At 45.6% G+C, this 18,715-nt stretch overlaps 1 protein-coding gene across 1 annotated transcript; it reads right to left on the bottom strand.

Moving 5' to 3' along the window:
* Positions 1 to 12,656: 12,656 nt before the first annotated feature.
* Positions 12,657 to 17,595, bottom strand: LOC123060609 (protein IWS1 homolog A). Its single transcript, XM_044483389.1, has 8 exons — positions 17,319 to 17,595; positions 16,261 to 16,316; positions 16,053 to 16,177; positions 15,673 to 15,832; positions 14,962 to 15,374; positions 14,228 to 14,713; positions 13,542 to 13,623; positions 12,657 to 13,100 (listed from the first exon to the last, which is right to left on the bottom strand). Exons 1-8 carry the CDS (start codon positions 17,385 to 17,387, stop codon positions 12,959 to 12,961), a joined length of 1,533 nt encoding a protein of 510 aa, XP_044339324.1. The 5' UTR covers positions 17,388 to 17,595; the 3' UTR covers positions 12,657 to 12,958.
* Between the last annotated feature and the right edge of the window lie 1,120 nt (positions 17,596 to 18,715).

Below are 18,715 nucleotides of genomic sequence, written 5' to 3'. Positions count from 1 at the left end.
AGCACTATGGGATAGACCATGTGCCCCCGATAAGTAGGCCTATTAGGTTGGGCCCGTTTGTCATATTCAGCAATATCGGCCACGTAGGGGGGAGAGAGGAGTTCCGGTGTTGCGTTGGACCATGGTCCGGTCCAAGCGTAAGCACTAGTCTCACATGTCGTGCCAAAGCCACACGCGAGGCTCCAATTTCCAAGTCTGCGCATGTGCTCCTCCCATCATCCAAATGCTAAGAGCATCTTTAATAACTTGTTTATATAAATGTTTATACTTATTTTTCACAACGTGAAACCAAAACAGGCGTCCAACAGCTTGTCTATATGGTCGTCCAAATATACACATTCTCTAAATCGATTTCGATAATGTCCACGCCTGGACATTGTGAAGGCGTCATCTAAACTTAGCTGCAGTCATGATTTCTTCCTCTCTCCAGCGACGGCCCACCTGTCATGATCCCTGTATATAGACGTTTTGATGTAAAACTAGACGTGTATATAAGAAAATCTCTTTAGACCATTGTCTATATGAATATATAGACATTGAAATATACACATGCTATTGGAGATGCTCTAATCTTATGTCTGTATCTACCAAAAGTGTTGTTTATATTTCAAATGGAAACAACTGTATTTGCCAAAACCGTTGTCTATATTCCATCACTAACGCAACTATTTTCTTCCAAAACCATGTTTAAACCTGCTGGTGTTCTGTCCCGTGTATATCCTGTAAACATGGCTCTGTTGATCTATTCCGTTGGTGTCCACCGCCAGTTCGTCTTCACGACTTTAACACTCTTTTCAAGCATACAAGACGTGTGCTTTGCACTGCAATGCTCTGCTGATGCGTGCGCGAACGTGTAGAATACAACGTGGTAGCCAAGGTCTGTCTCCTTTTCCATGAGTACTAGCTAGCTACTGCACTTGCTGTGCATTCCACTATGCATCTTTCCATGCGAACCGCAAAACTAAACTCCGCCAAAAGAATGAAAAGGAAGCAAGCCGGCCTCGGCACGCATGCACCCACGCACGGAGGCTTGCCATCGATTCGTTCACCGGTAGCAATGCAACGCAAGCACGCCACGCAGGACACGACGCAGCGCCTGCATTGCCCAAGCGGACAATTTTAGTGTTTTGACCCTTTTTCGTAAGTTGATTCAGATCTGACCCTAATTTGCAAAAATTTCGGGATCTCGCCCTTTTTCTATCGCCAGTGTCTTTGCCGGTAGGGTATAACAGCCTACCGTCAAGGTCTTTAACGGTAGGGTTGCATGCCTTACCGTAAATTTTTTCTAAGTATCAGATACAGTGTGTATTTGTAACTATGGCCAGACACCTTGACGGTAGGGTTATATAGCTACCGCCATTGTATTTAGCGGTAGGGGTCCGTGCTGCTGATGTGGATAAGTTTTCTACCGCCAGAGACCTTGACGGTAGGCTGTTATACCCTACCGCCAAGGACCCTGGCGGTAGAAAAAGGTCAGATCCCAAAAAAATTGTAACTCGGGTCAGATCTGAAACAACTATTAAAAAAAGTCAAAACACGAAATTTGTCCTGCCCAGGCGAGGCAAAATTTCGTGTTTTGACCCTTTTTCGAAATCTATTCGAGATCTGACCCTAAATTGAAAAAATTTCGAGATCTGACCCTTTTACTATCGTCAGAGTCCATGACGGTAGGATCTAACAGCCTACCGCCAGGGACTTTGGCGGTAGGAAACATCTCTACCGCCAAACGGGCTGGCGGTAGACTGCACAACCCTATCGTTAAAATGCTTGATGGTAAGCACGAGCACACACTGTGTTCAATACTTAGGCGGGTTTTGGCAGTAGGGCATGCAACCCTACCGCCACGGTCCTTGGTGATAGGTTGTTATACCCTACCGCTATGGTCTCTGACGGTAGCAAAAGCGTTAGATCTCGATTTTTTTTAACTAGGATCAAATCTCAAATAGATTTTAGAAAAAAGTCAAAACACGAAATTTAGCCCCTAGGCGAGGCGACGAAAGCTGTGGACATGTCATCTGTGAATCTTTTGTCAGAAATATGCAAACACCCACACCACACATCACATTATCTACTCCCAGGTGTTTTCTTTTCCTTCTCTTGGGAGAGACAGGGGAGATGTTCATGGCCACCTACTAGTCCTAGAGGCTGTTTGGATTGCAGCCTACAACAGCCCAACCAAAAAATTGATAGTTGACCAGGCGTGGGCGAATGTTTGGATCAGGGCCAATAATTTGGCTCGCCCTGCCCAAAGTAGCACCGGTAGTTTAGTTTCACGCCAACTTTTTGGCGAGTCAGGGGCGGCAGAATTCTGCGCCAATATTTTGGCAGCCCACGGATTGGCAGGGCCAGCAGGGGCACCATCCAAACACACCCCTAGTCCTCTGCCTAGCCCTACCTCCGTTATCTTTGTAGCCAATCAAACTCAAAGCGAGCCATTGAATCGAATTGAACCAAAAAGAGAAGCCCAGCATGATGGGCCATGAGATGACACGGGACAGGGCCCAGGGTGAGTGCATTTGAGAACACTATCTCAAAGCAGGCAAGATGTGGGCCGGCAAACCAATCTGTGGTTGGATGGTTAAAAGGATTGTGGTATTCCTAGCTCATCAGGATTCAAATCCTGATGCTCGCATTTATTTCTGAATTTATTTTAAGATTTTCGGCGATGTGCATTCAGTAGGAGAAGACGCTCCCCTCGACGACGAGGCGTCTACGGTGATTTCGTAAATCTTAAGATAATATGTCAGCTCAGTCTTTCGACGATGCTTATAGAAATATGATGTGCGTGTGTGCATTTATAAAGATGAGTGTATACGCGTGTATATGAACGATTCGTGTCTGTACTGATGTTAAAAAAAAGCCAAGACGTGGGCCAAAGCTAAATAAACATGGTACTTTACCTTTCCGGCCTCTGTCACATGGGATCGCCCGGCCGGACGGCACTCGATCATGACCACACCAGCTACTATAGCTTAAAAGCAACATACTCCAATGTTCAAGAAAAAAGAAACATAAAGACCGCCAGAAAAAGAAAGGAAAAAAAAACACCCGGCGAATCCTTATCATTCCAACGCTCCATGCATGGCCTTTCTGCCATGGGAGTGCGCACACGCCGACGTACGTTTTGCTCGCTCGTCTGACCATTTCACCCTCGCCGGTCGCCAGCCAGCGGCGGCTTTCCGTTCAAGTTTCTGGGAAGGAAAGCCTGGTAGAGAGGCCATCGTCGGCGCACCGTGTGCGTGCATCGAACAGCTAGCGGCTGATGGAAGCCCGGATTAAATCCGTGGAAAAGCACCGCGCGTACGTGGCCAGTGAAAGGACACGCCGTGCGTGCGTGCGTGTCCGCCCCGAATTCGTGGTTAGTAGATCCGTGCGGTGATCATGTGCTTTCGCCGCGTTTAATTTGGAAAACGAAGCTCGTTCACACGTGCTCCCGATCGGTCGCTCGTCCGGAGCACGTGCCGGTACAGAAAACCTCGGGACGTGTCTGGGGTTGATGAACAAGCCAGAGCATTTCGTTTGCGCTGACAGCAGACAGCAGACTGAACATCTCCAGTTCTCTCTCTCTCTCTCTCTCTCTCTCTCTCTCTCTCTCTCTCTTTCTTTCTGGTAGTACTGTAGTGCTACGAAGGAAAGGAAAACGGGACTGCTTTACAAAGTTTTTTTTGGGGCTACCGCAATATAGACCACAGTCAAAGAACAAACACGATCTAGGTCGACTTGTTAATCAATTCCCCGCTTTTCCAACCGATGTCGACCTGTTAAAACGAGGTATGCGTACGTACATATCTTAATCCGAATTATCACGCACGATCGACTGACCGGCCAACAAAACCTCGTCACAGAGTGCTCCTCGTCTCGTCGGTGCACACCGTACTTTTTTTTCTTTAGAACGCACAAGGGGGACATTTCTTCCGACTCGTGGCAATGAGGGCGCGGCGGAAAATTTCAGTTCTCAATCAATCATTAACGAAACATACGTTTGCTTTAGACATAATCATGCGCGATCATTCATACGTTCCTCGCCAGCGTTGATCGGTGGTGTACTAGCCGAAGCTGATGAGGTAGGCCAGGCTTATGAAAGTATTGGTTGGCGGCGGCGGCTAGCGATGGTCATGATCGACGGTCTTGCACAAGTTGATAAGCGCGGGCTTAGATGGGATGATTAGCCTTGGCTGCATGCTTTGACTGCAAGGTACGTACGTGATCCTGGAGGAATTGGAGTAGGAAGCATTATATGGCCATGGCTATGGCATGATCGATCGAGCGTACCGCGCAACGAACTGCCGAGCTCATGATTAAGCCGATCGATCGTAGTCGTAGGCGAGTATGATATTGCATTAGATTGAAGGATGGATTCATGTAAAAGAGCTTGCAGTTTTGTCACACTCGCTGGCTGTCCCTGCCATGCAACGCTAGCCGGGATGATTGGTTCCGGCGGAGGGCCGTTTGGACCCTTCCGTGCCTGATTGTGTATCATGGCTAGCTAGCTGCGCCGTCTCTTCTTTTCTTTAGAAAGTGAAGTTTGTTAGTAGTAGAGTATGGTTCATGTTCAGCATGAGATGGAGAATATTATTGTCCGGTCTGGAGTTTCTGAGTGTGCATGGGAAATGAATAACCGAATGACCTGAAAGCTGTGGATGATAATTGCCGCGTTTGGGTCATGGATGAATCATGAAAAATTTGGTCCAGAGCGCAGTCAGAGAAGAGAACTGGAAATGTGCATGCTCCGGAAAGCTGCCCTCTGACTAGGACAAGTACTATTCCTCTTGGGTTTTCACCTTTCCATAATAATAACAATGCATCCATTCCAGTTAGTTACTAATGATAGTTGCAATTTTCAATCTGAAATAAAAAGGCATAGCGAATTAGTACCACCGTTTCAAAGAACTCGAAGAGCTGTGCAGACGAGATGACAGTAACAAAAATAATGAAAAATAATGCTCCCTGATTTGGGTCAGAAATTCTGCACAACTCGTGCTCTCGTGTGTAAACGGAGGAACAAAAGGCTGCGGGCAAGGGTGGCATGGGGCCCAGATGGCAGTGAGTGGCGTGGAGCCGGGCCGAGACATGTCCCCCGAATCCGAGGCTCTCCTAGCTCAACGGCTATGCACCCTGCGTACTCCTCCTGTCGCAGCCCTATATGCTTGTCTTTTTACTACCATGCGCGGGCCCACGTCCTGACCTCCTGGCGGTACTAGACCTTTTTTTTTACGCAGAGTCCTAGACCCATGTGCCTCTGGCTCCTGCTCCAGTCCGATCCATCACGTGCAGGCCTTACGCGTGGGTCCCTGCTCATGGGCCAGCGCACCCACGCCCACACCCTGGGGTAGTCCGTGCCCCACATGTCATTGAGTTGTGAATTTCATATTTTGTGGGACAACCATGGTCCATCCCACAATGTTTTGTTTTTTGCGCGGGAAGCTTTCTTTTTTTTTTGGCGCGGGGTTGCAAACTGCTTTTACCTCAACGAAATATGTATATGGCAACTATGTAGCAGATTGCAAAACCACCACACAACCTCGGGGTGCTTCGATCGGGATCGTGCGACTGCTGCCTGCTGGCGATATGCGCGGGGGCAGTTGCTCGACTGCGGGCGTGAGTGGCCTGGGCGTTGACCCGCACGGCTAATTTCGCTTCACTGTTGTGGTCCTTTTCGTCCTCCACCTCGTCGACGGGAAGCTCCGCTGCGACGTCCGTCGTCCTCCTGCGCAACAGTCTGTCCACAGGACCATGGAACTGACCACGCCATTGTCGTTTTCTCCTCGGTAGAGCCGTTTCCGGCAATCAGTGTCTCCTCACCGGCTTCCTCGCCTGTCTCTATCCAAGTTGATCTCACATTCGAGTGCGGTGAGAATCGCCGTTCCTCCTCCCGCTCGCCCTGGTCGTATGCACCCGAGCGCAGACCGCCATGCATGAGCTTAAGCTCGAGCATGGGTGCTCGGCCGGTGCACACACAGCAGGCACGCAAGGCCGCGCCCCGCTGCACCATGCATGTGCTCATCCGCACCCCCGCGCGCCTCCAAAACGCCAAGGAAAAGCCTGGTATTTCATGGTGAAGCTCCGTCGCGAGCAGCAGCCATGGCTGCAGACCAAGTAAATCCTAATGCATGTCTGCCTATAAAAGACCTCGCGCTGATATGACAACATGAAACTAACTACTACCAAGTGGCTAGTGCTATGAATCATAACCCAGCTCGCCAGGACCGATCCCTGGTTTTGCCCAATTTTTTTTATCTCTGACTTTTTTTGCCATGCTCGTGTTGAGCAGTTTGTGGGTGGTAAAAAGAACGGTAGGTAATGAGGATCATTTTGGCCCCCAGAAAAAAACTGTTGACAATTACTGTGGTAACAATTTTGAGCCCAGAAAAAAGAGTTGTTGAAAACATATCCACCGTCATTTTTTTGAATAAATAGTGTGGTAGTATACATACACACACCTGATAACTTAGACACAAATTTCATGGTAACTTTGACCTGAGGAAAGACTTGCTGGAAATTATAACTCGCTAACTTATTTTTGCGGGGAATAACCTCGCTAACTTATGCGTATATCATGGTAATTTTATGCCTCACAGACTTGATAAATTATGTACAAACATTAATAACTTTGGACGATTTTGACCCAGAAAAAAGAGTTGTTGAAAACATATCCGCCGTCATTTTTTGGATAAATAGTGTGGTAACGTACGTAACGCACACCTGATAACTTACACACCAATCCGGTGGTAACACTGACTCCGGGAAAGAGTTGCTCAAAAGCATAACCTCGCTAACTTTTTTTGCGGGGAATAACTTCTCTAGCTTAAGCTTATATCATGGTAATTTATGCTTCACAGACTTGATAATTATGTAGAAACCGGGGCTTGATAAATTTATGCTTCACAGACTTGATAAATTATGCTTCACGGACTTATGAAAAGCATAACCTCCCATTCCCTCACCCTATCATCCTATCTGAGGCCCCAAATCAAGAATCCTGGTCAGCTGGCGGCCTCATGGAGGTGCTCGAGAATCCGAATCCGAGTCCGGAGGCGCATCTCCACAACATGGACAATAACTTACATACAAACACCTAGGTATATCTGACCAAAGGGGGGAAAGTTGTTGAAAGCCATACCCCCGGTAACTTGTACGAAAATAGCACGGTAAAATATGAATCGTATACCTGATAATGTATGTACAAACGCCATGGTAAATTTGACCAAGGGAGAAAAGTTGTTGAAAAACATATCCTCGATAATTTCTATGTAAACTATATGGTAATAAACCAAATCCATACCTGATAACTTAACTACAACCATTGCGGTAACATTTTTTACTGTGGGGAGGGGGGAGGAGTTGTTGAAAAATATACCACGGAAACTTGTATCTAAATAGCATGGTAATATACGAACCGCATGTCTATTAACTTAAGTACAAACACCACAGTAATATTTGACCAAAAACATACCCTGGTAACTTCTATGTAATTAGCATGATAAAAGATGAACCCCATACATAATAAAGATGCAGACACCATGGTATTTTGCATCTGAAAAGGAGGGAAAGGGACGCTCGGGTTTGTGAACTCTGTGAACCGGTGTGAAACATGTAGAAAAATATACGGAACTAGGGTGCATAGTCCTAATACCCGAACTAGTGGGGCTGCCGGTTTGAATTTTAAGTTACTGCCTTTTTTGTTCAATCTTGTCTCAATAAGATACAAGTAGTGTGTAAATTGTTTGTAGTTAGTAGAGCCGACTAGCCCAACTGGATGCTATTGCCAAATTTACTATGTGGGTCGTGTGTTCAACCCCCCACCAATCCCTTATTGAATTTTTACTCTTTTCAGGAAAAAACATGGGATGGACGCGGGATCGAAGTACGTGGGTTCGGGAGGACGTGGGATTGAAGGGTAGGAGGTCGCCGTTTCTTTTACCTATTTTTGTGCAGGGATCAGGAGCAGCCCAGAAAATCGGGAAGGACGCGGGATCGAAGGAGGTGGACTGTTCGGGAGGACGTGGGATCGCAAGGTGGGAGATGGGTTGGTACTTTTGCAATCTGTCACACGGTTGCCAAATATCACTGTCCTTATCTCAATGCTACACTATTATTTTATATACTCCCTCCGTTATATAATGTAAGGCTTTTTTGACACTAGAGGGAGTCACATAAACCTTGTGTTTCGAAAGTAGTTATTGGTCAAAGGCTTGTCTTAACGTAAGGAAATGCACTTCAAGTCTAAGAAGGAACCATTATTTTCTGGTGTTCGTTGTACTGTCATGATTGAAAATGAATAGATCGACAATTTTTCGCAAAAAAAGTTTAAGAAGGGACGGATACAACCAAAAAGGGTGCATGTTCAATGGTACTATGTTAGTTGGACATTCAGCATTGGCGGAGTCACAATGGGGTACAGAGTCCACTTAAAATCTTAGTTCTACTCAAGTCTCTTCTAATTCATTTGATGTATCTTGTTCAATATGCCTATGTGTATACAAGCTTTTAGCCGAAATAATGTTTCTACAGATATACACTCATGTCTTCATTTAGCTCGGCCCATGACTTATAGTGAAGCGGAAAAAAGACCAAGCAAGAATATGTGCTTGTGCGCAGTATTATACATGTTGTCTGCATATTATGATACTACGTGACGGGGTCTATATATAGAGAGCAAACCATCATTTGTCATCTACTCTCTCCGTTCCAAAATAGATGACCCAACTTTACACTAACTTTAGTACAAAGTTAATACAAAGTTGGGTCAGCTATTTTAGAACGGGGGAGTACAATAGTTTTTTTAGGGGTCATCTACAATATGTTAGGAAAAACATATTGTCTTCATAAAAAAACATACCGTCCGGTTATTCAAATGAAGTTGCCTTTTTTTAGGTGAACAACAACATCTATAAAATTAATCATGCTCTTTCGGTTCACATTAGTTTTAAAATATAGAAACAAGAAAACTAATGAGCCGAGACACCAGGAATCCTGGATATCTATAGGAAGTATGACTGGTGCATTTCAAAACTGTTGTTTAGAGATCATGTAGGGGACAAAAAAATACAAACACAAAAAGATAAACATCATGAGGTCCTGTCTTTCTCAAAATTTATGGTGAAATAGTACACTTTATTGTTTATAAGATAGCCATCTCATTGATAGTACCGTTCTTTCCTGTAGAGTTTTGGTCTCTAAATTTGTTATGTATTCAATTGCTATCGTTTATATGTATGTACAGTCTATGGTTGGCTTGTTGTGAATAGTGGTATCTCTAATCCATCAGAGATCATACCTTAATTGATAGAATGTGTGACCTATTTAAGACCGAATTTCCAACGGATATAAGGTTCTCTTCGATAGTGATGTGCTTATGCTGATATCGTCCATTTTGGCCATCCAACGATGGTCAGCAAATTTGTCCGAATAGGTCCGACATTCCGTAAACCGGCACCAAAGTGGGGATGTTTGGGGCGGCCCGGACATCTGCCACATCGGACTCTGACGCCGGGGCCCATTCAAAAGGACCAAAACCCCTCTCTCGCCCTTTGCGTCTGCTCCAGCCTGACTGCATTCACTCTCGCAGACCGGCCTTCCGCCTACCCACATTCACTCTAGCAGACTGCCCTCCCGCCTACCCGCATTCATGGCGGGATTGTGACCAAGAAGCTTACTCTGGCGTTAAAGCCGACCAGGCCTCTCCTCCTTAAACCCTACCCGCACCCTCATCCTTTCCCACGCATCCACCGGCCGCCGCACACCTCCAGCCGCCATGGTGGACAAGACATCCGACACAAAGAACTGGTCGCCGCCGCGAGGCTCCGGATGCGGGGTGGCTTCCTAAACTTGGTGCCGCTCTAGTTGTCGGTTCCCCTACGGGCAGACTCTCGAAGGAGAGGGTGCGAGAGCAAGCATGCAAGGAGGATCGCCATTATCATACGTTGCGGCCGTACAAAAGGATCTTGCCCTCAATGAGTACCCAAATGGAAATTCCAAACACATCCTATTGTGTGGGATATCGAGCACTGCTACATGCTAATGCCGTATGAGAAGGAGCAGAGACCGCTACCCACCACATCTTGGTGACCAGGGGCGGATCCAGCTATATGGCGAGGTTTGGCAGCCGCCATACCTAAAATTTGGCAAAAGTATTGCATATATATACTGTATGTATGAAGCTTTGAGCCGAGTCAATGGATTTTTGGTCAGTCTCGTCAATTTGGAGGATGAATACTCGCAGGGGCAGGCAACTCATGGCCTTGAATGTATTTTGCCAGGTAGTTGTGTTGTTACCTATGTGTTTCTGCCTCATTAGAGGCCTAACTGCCGCTGAGTGAGAGAATTAGGCAAGAGGTGACTTGCATCACATAAGCCCATGACCCACAAGCCCATGTTCTAAACGAGGACACCATTGGCAGTCAATTGTAAATCAATTCACATGTACTCCAGTTGATTGGACATGCTAAAAGAATGTACTAATTGATTGGAGATACACGAGCTGTTTCGTTCAAGCACGGTTGATCAGGAATCGCCTTGCAGCCGCCGCTCAAGCTTGTCTCTAGCTGTGTGATGAGCAGTGCCAACTCCGCGAAACCCAGAGCCTCACCGCTTTCCGTCTCTCCGGTGAAGAAACTAGATCTAATCGGACTCAAATCGTCTGAGGTATTACAATATACAACTAGGAGCAATGGCTACTCCTCCAAACTCAGGACAATGTATGTCTTGTTGTGATATTTGTCCCTATTGCCGACCGACCGACCGACCTCTAGTCGGCCAACCCCTAAGGCACGCAACAGAGGCAGCGATTACAGAGCAACCACGCGATCTTTAGTCAGCGTGGTGGGCATGGCAGCGATCACTGTCAAGAGAGGCAGCAAGCAGGAATGTCACATAGTTATATGTTACTACATTGTTTTTTCCCCTCACAAACTCTGCCACACCTAAAAAATATTCCTGACTCCGCCACTGTTGGTGACCATGTTCAGCAGATCAGACGACGACGGCTTGGACGGCGACGAAAGGTGCAGGTGGCCTCGCAGGCTACCTCTGCGAGTTCACTGTGTAGTACCTCGCTTAGTTTTAGTTAGGATTGATTTAAATGTAGGTTGACCTTATTCTTTTTTGCTCGTTTGGTTGTAAGATATCGAACTTCGTTTAAATTACGTCTGTTTCTCTTTATTTTTGCCGGTGTTTGTGCGTGGTCTGTTTCGACTTTGAATCACCGGGACATTAGATGATTATTAGGGTTGGATGACCGGTCCCTCATTTGGTGATCTGCCGTTGGGAGTTGCCCTTATCTGTATGGTGGTGGTGTGGTGTGGATGTAGGTCTGCATCTACTTATATCTGTACTCAGATATCTGTAAAAAAAACTGCAGATTAGTGATGAGCGAAGACATGGGAGCCGTCGATGGGCACGTACTTAAACTCTGGCGTCATGTCGGATGCGAGGGGAGGAGACGGATTTTCTTAGACGGCACGACACGGTGACGTGCTCGTCTCCGCAGGCCCAGGGGTAAAAGGTATCGTGTGACACGGACAGGGTGGGCCAGTGAGTCTCAGAATTTGGTAAAGCAAATCTGATAGCTGCAGCGTGCGGCGAGATCTTTGTTTCCCCGACGGATACACGGTCAGCAGGAAGGATACTGGAACGCAGTGGTTACACGGGGCCCAGTGCGCAGGCGCCTGTGCAACCATAAATAAACTCGATTGTTTTGTCGATGCACCGTCGTCTGGAGCGTGGATTGCCTGGGCAACGATGCACACACACACACACAATGGAGAAAAGAACTCGGTAGAGTTGGCACGTTCACGTCTGTAGATGAGACCGACGAGACCTGACGAGGCGACGTAGACCAGTAGTGGTAAAAGGCTCTTTGGTCGACTCGCCATCCTCCTCATACTACCATCTCTCTGTACCGCTGCCGTTTGCTGTCATCTTAAGCCACCCTCGATGATGACAGTTTTGTTGCTCTTTTTCTCTCTCGGCCTTATCGGCGAGACAATGACGGTGCTTAGCCCGGCGTGGCGCAATCATGCCATGCGCCGTGGCCGGGCCGGGCGGCGTGCATGATGCGTAGGCGATGGCTGCCATCGATGGCAGGTTGTTGGGAACGGAAGCCCGGCTCGGAATCGGACGACTCTGGTCAGCCTTCTCCGCCACGTCTCGGCTCGGCGATGAGAATCACGCTAGTAGATTACGGGAACGAAAGATACGACAGGATCATACCGCTGCTGTTGGCACTCTCGCGCTTTCCTTGTGCTTCACTCCTCGTCTCGCCCTCTCCTTTACTTCTCGTTGCCACTTGTGGGAACGGACGGTGCCAATGGGCGATGGTTGATTCAGTAAGGAGGTGGTGTGTTTTTTTACTGGCGGAGGTTGATTTGGTGCGTCAGCTAAGGTGAACCCAACCACACGTGGAACGTGCAGCAACAGTGCATGTGTCAGAAACAGCAGGTAGCGCCCATATTGTTCACCAAAAGGATGGTGTATATTTAGTCTGAATCCGACCATGCTGTGAAAGTAGGCATCCGCTGCGTATCTGCATGCGCGCCTAAGTTTTCCTAAAGCGATATCGTCAGCCCATGCGGTTGCTTTTCACGAACCAAGTGTTTTGTCTCTAACCTCACCGTGCATGTGCAGAAAGACACGAGATAGTATGTACAGCGTGAGAATTCTGGAACAAGATGACCATTCAGTTAACTCAGCAGGATTCCTACCGACCACGCAGCAAGCGCGGTTTTAGCTCGTCTTGTGTTCTGAATCGGGAAGAACAAACCACTACTAACTAATGGAGTACAACACAAAATGCTACAGCTTGCGTGAAAGAAAAGCTACAACGTACAGCTGCTTGGTGAACAGGTCCTTGTCCGAGGTGATATTCAGGTGTAGCCAGTTCAGCTGCAACGGGTGCTTGGAAAGAGACCGTTTGCTCAATCAATGGCTTCATTATCAGATGGAAGGTTACGGGGGCTTATTATACCTTCTTGAAGAATGACATTATGTTCTTTCCTTGCTTGGGGGCAGCCTTGGCAGGTTTCTTGCCGCCTGCTGTTTTACTTGGAGCATTGTTCCTGTCAGTGTTAGCTGCTGGCTGTGGCTTGCTTGGAAGAGTTGGCCTGGCACAAAACGGAAATTGGTTGATTTGTCAGTGGGATGGATAAGAACCGGTGCATTAGCTCAGGTTAACAACAGATCAAACAAAGCGATAGATGTGTGAGAGCTTCAATGTGCAAAATATACGTTGTTGTGACATCCGATGTACTTATTCTTCTCACTGATAAACTAGATGGGTAAGGCTCCTGTTAGAGGTCTGAATTTGTGTTTTTCTTTCTATTGTGCATGATAGATGGTCAGTGGCATAATGGAGACTACACACTAAATCAATTCATATTCCTTGATGGGCTCTGATGCCCTATGAACTAAAGAAGAGGACAGTTCCTAAAGATAACTGCTTCAGTACCAACAGCAACAGCGTGTGGCGTCAAACTATAAGGTGAAATGAGCACATAAAGTTATCAAGAATTTCACAAAGTACAGAATGAAAAACAGCACATTACCTGTTAGTGGCATCAGTATTGGTAACATTTTTCTCTGCCTTGTCACTTGCAGGAGCTTCGCCCTCCCAGACAACCTCAGTTACTAAAATAGAATATGAGCAAAGCTTCAGGGATTTACAAATCACGGGAATTCAAAGCAGATGGAAGAATTGAGCAAAAGAAATAGCTAAAAAAGCTATGATGCAAGCCACGGAATTAATTGACAAAAAATGCTCTGTGACATCTTCAATTAAATTCGCAGACTTCGCACATATGCATTACAATATTAGATGCACAATCTTATACTTGAGGTAAAAAGACTATTGACCACAAATAAGACAAGTTTTTTTTTATGTTCATAAATAAGACAAGTTGCTTACACAAAATGTCCAGTTGGTTGATAAGCTTCTACATTTGAACATGTTGTCAACAACAACTAACATGCAGTTGTTTACAAAAAAATAGGGTACGCGGTACAATTGCAGTAAGGGGAATTTAAGTTTTCAAGGCATTTCTATCTTTTGCTTATTTAGGAGCCAGTGAAACTAAGTACTCCCTCCGTCCCAAAATAAGTAACTCCACTTTGTACTAGCTTTAGTACAAAGTTAGTACAAAGTTGAGTCACTTTTTTGGGACGGAGGGAGTAAATGATATAAGCATGGCAGAGCAATGCATGACATGTTTCACGGGATAGAGTTTAACTCTACCTTCTCTGCCCCGCTCATCTATACGTGTCTTCAAAACCTTCCTTCTTTTAGGTGAGGTGGAAGTTGTCTCAGCAGCCTGATCCTTCTTGTTTGGTGAATCTTTGGCCTTTTCTTTTAAGGTAATCCCAGAACCATTGGTAGCACTGTCACTTCTGGTTTTACATTCAGAGGTAAGGTCAGAATCGATCCTTTTTGTGAAGCCTTTCACATCGCTCGTTGTATCCTGTTTGCTTTCCACTTTCTTCTGTTCTGATATATTGTCTTGTGCAGCTTCAGTGACAGGATTTCTGGCACACTGTTTTGGTGGCTCTGGAGATGCAATGGCTACAAAATCGTCATCATCGTCATCGTCTGAACAATCAAAGATCGCTCTTCTCTTTCTGTTGCTTGCACCATTAGAGGCCCGCTTGTAGTGTGCACCTTTTTCATCATCGCTGCTATCAGCGTCTGCTTCTTCTTTTGCACATATCTGTGCATCGGCTGTAACTGGAAATACTTACAGCATGTCAATTTCATCAGCAATGTGGCTAGTTTCTTATCAGAAGCTTGTGATTTAGTTTTTGATGCAGCAAGTCAGGGAAAAGGTTTCTTAATTGTTCGTACCAAGAAAAGAGCAACAGATTTAGTAGCATATACGGCAGCTGATGAGACATGACTAGATATATGCACTTGGAATCAACATGCAAGAAAGTAAAGCAACATGCATTAAAAGATGAGGTTTTGTGAGACAATACCAGCAACACTTGGTAGATCTGTAGCTTTAGTGACAGCTGGAGCCTTGGGTTTTGCTGATGCACGACCCCACATGGTAGCCAGGGATGCACCATTACTGGGCAGGGTCTTCCCGTTCTGAGCTTTGGTTTTATTTGCATGCACAGCGACTGATGGCTCTTTGACAGCCGGAGCATTAACAGTTTTATCCAAGACCGAGGCATTATCCTTTTCAGCTTTAATGCTCGTTCCTTTCACTGGATCGGATGGTCCAGGTAGATCTTGCTGTCGAACAATAGAAGATTGTTCTTTTGGAGCACTACTAGGTTTTGCCACTGCAGGTGCTACAACACTATTTGTAGGCTTTGGGGGCATTGAGTTCACATGCTTCCCTGTGGTAGTTCGCTTGACAAAAGAATTCCTTACACCACAAAACCTGTGCAAGAATTCAGAAGCAACCAAATTAAGAACCCCAATAAGGGAAGGGTATCATATAACATTAACATGCTTTTCTAATGCATATTGAGAAAAATATTGAGATGCTTAAAACACAAAATGTGATTCAGAAAATACTATTTAATATATTTTTCTCTATAACATATCCCACATGTCTCTCTCACACATTCTATACTAATCACATTTGATCATGTCTTCTCTTACAAATCCTTTGTAAGGATGTCTACACATGGTTTTTTTTGGGGGGGGGCAAAGCAAGGGGGTAAAATGAGCAATACCTATTATCTCTCAAACAATTTTCTTCATCAAATGGCTGGTTGAAAAGCTCCTCTGCCTGCACAAATTCAGGATTCCAAAGTACAGCAGTGTCTTTTGGAATACAAGCCTGTATGCTGTAAACCTGAACTGAACAAGAATCCTTAAATGCCCGCCTTGCTTCTGCATCATACAAAGAAAACTGTTTAGAAGGAAGGATGGCTCTTAAAACCAACATATTACTAGAGTGCGGAGAGGTAAGGTAAATACTCTATATTTTTATTCTGAACTCCAACAAACATGATCACCTTAATCATAAACAGAATGCCGTAACTTAAAGAACTGTACCCCCCCCCCCCCAACACACACACACACAAAAGAAAAAATCGATTCCCCACATTACCTTCAAGTTTAGGGCCTGAAGTGAGTTTTACACAATAATTTTGAGGATTGTTCTTTAACCACCCAGACACACTGTAAATAACTTCGTGATCAGTTCCATGTTTGTTGACAAACTCCTGAAGCAGCCTGGAGAGCAGTAGAGACTAGTCAGGTGTGATCATGATGCTATAGTTATGCAGTGGAAATGACAAGAGAAAGTCAATTATCACCTCTTGGCGTCATCTGATGACACGGAAAAATTCCGGCTTAGCCATTTGTACGAAATCTGTCAGAAGACATAGAGATTGGGAATGTTAGCCGTGTTGTAAACAATCAGGACAGACTGAACAATGGCCAACGAGCAACCACCAAACAAGTACATAAAAAAACTTAAGTGAGAAGACAAAACAATGATTCATCGTATGGAGCTTGAGTAACACACTGTCATTTAATCAACCTGAAATCTGAATCAACTCATAGTGCAATCACATTGGATGTTATCTCATGCCCATATTTGATGAGATTTTCATGCTGAAATAATTTTGTCAGTTGTAAACTGAGCACAGCAACTAGCTTAACCCACCCCACCCCCAGAGAGGACTATAGTAATTTTAGCCAGTCGTCTTGAGAAAGGTATCTAGCCCTGTTTCTACAATCGATGCAGAAATTGTGCATATATTGAGAAGAAAAATAAACCTGACTTAGCCCAAACGCACCACAAATCAGAAATCACCACAGTATAATATTTTCGTTTCCTTTCTTTGAAAAATCCCCACATATACAAACATTGACGGAGAATGATACACTAAACTTACGTAGTCGTCAAAGGAATCCAGGCTTATTTCTACAATCCATGCAGAAATTGTGCACGAGTGGAAAAGGGCACATTTTCATCATATAAAAAGAGAATGGATCCAACTAGTGCAGATGCACGGCGAATCACCACAAATAATATTTTTCTGTTTCCTTTTCTTTCGAAAAATCCCCACATAATCATGCGTTGGCCCAGAAGGAGCCACGAGACCATTTTATCTGCACCAAAATCACCAGAAGGTACACCTCACAGGAATCGCAACCCTAACCCAAATCACTCGCGCCAGCACGAGCCAGCAAGAACAATACAACCAGCGGAATCCAAGAAATCGCGTCTCCCCTGATCCTCCGCGCGGAGGAGCCCCGCGCAGACAGCGAGACGGTGCGAGATCGAACGGGCGAGTCGTCGGAGCGGCGATTGAGCCAGCAGACGGGGGGGGGGGGGGGGGGGGGGGGGATAATTTCCGATGGTTACCACGCGGAGCTGGTCGGAGAAGAGGGCGTGGATCTGGGGCAGCAGGTCGAGCAGCGCGCCGTCGGCCATCGTCCGGTGGCTCCGCTCCCGATCCGGAAGGCTGTAGAAGCCTTGCTAGGGTTTCGAATTGGTGAGCGGCGGGGGAAGACGAAGGGGGAGTGGGCGCGGGCGCGGGATTGGATTGGGGCTGGGGGGCGGTTTTCCCGCCTCCCCTGTTTGTTTTGTTGGCGCGGCCCGTGCCCGGGTGAGGGTCCTACGGCGCGCACTTCATTTGCCGAATGAAAGCCCGCTCGAGCTCGAATGGTTGTTTTCTTTTTACCTCGGTTTTTATTTACTTCACATGTTAGGTTTGTTTTAAGTCAAACTTTATGAACGTTGACCAACTTTACAACAAAATATTAAAATCTACTCACACCATCCTGAATTACCTGTCGTAGAAATTGATGTATCTATTGTTGCCCGCAAAAAAATATTAAATCAATATTGTTCACCACAAAAAAACTAAATCAATACTGTTGAATTCATCACTGAATACAGTTTCATATACCATATATTTGTTAATATAAATCTTTGTATTCTTTTCTATAAACTTGGTTCAATTTTACTAAAAAAGTCACTAGCAAAATAACAACTTGGTCAAATTTTATAAAATTTGACTTGGGACAAAGCTACATGCAAAGTATATATAAAACGGAAGGAGTGCCATTTCTTACGAAGGAAACTTGAGTGAGTGTTTTCGAAACACGGTGAAAAATGGCACTCACAAAAAAATGTAAGTCTATGTAGATATATATCTATATCTATACCAAATGGTGGTGAATTTACCCTACTTAAGGTGTCACCTTTGTCCTGCGTGGAGTGCCACATCACCAGCGAAGATCAGTCAAAGAAATAAGACCCTAAGAAAGAATATGTTTTTTAGACAAAAGAAAAGAATAAGTTGAAGGAGGGGATATGGGAGCAAATGTGTCCATGCCCAAGCAAGGTATCTCCTAGTGTAGGGATTTCGCCACTAATGGGCCACAACACACCTCCTAGCCCAATAAGGACCACATGGCCTAAAGGAAAAAAAATTTACCTAGTTCTACCCACCCAGAGTAGCCTTGGTCATTTGTCAAGGATCCATGAGCTATATAAAGCCCCCCGTTGGCATGTAACTCACTCACACTCGCTTAAATACACTCAAGTGGAGGGTCACTCTCTTCTTCCAAGTCACTTCAAGAGGGCAAGCAAAGGGCGAGAGCTCAGGGTCCGAGAGACTTGTAAGGCTCAGACTAGTCGGGAATCATGGGACTCCAAAAACGGCCGCACTCCCAAGTGCATCGTGCCTCATGCACCCCTCTCGATGACCCCCCATAGGACATAGGTCACGCTCCCATGAGGCGATGATGTCTACT

The sequence above is a fragment of the Triticum aestivum genome, chromosome 3A, assembly GCF_018294505.1.
Source record: "Triticum aestivum cultivar Chinese Spring chromosome 3A, IWGSC CS RefSeq v2.1, whole genome shotgun sequence".
NCBI classification, from domain to species: domain Eukaryota; kingdom Viridiplantae; phylum Streptophyta; class Magnoliopsida; order Poales; family Poaceae; genus Triticum; species Triticum aestivum.
This window is presented reverse-complemented; position numbering and strand designations above follow the sequence as displayed.

Bases quoted from the DNA above. Each gene is read 5' to 3' on its own strand.
- LOC123060609 (XM_044483389.1), bottom strand. From the start codon at position 17,387: ATGGCCGACGGCGCGCTGCTCGACCTGCTGCCCCAGATCCACGCCCTC. The intron at 16,317-17,318 runs GTAACCATCGGA...GTCTTCTGACAG, and splicing joins TCTCCGACCAGCTCCGCGTG to ATTTCGTACAAATGGCTAAG. The intron at 15,375-15,672 runs GTATTGCTCATT...ATTCTTGCACAG, and splicing joins AATTGTTTGAGAGATAATAG to GTTTTGTGGTGTAAGGAATT.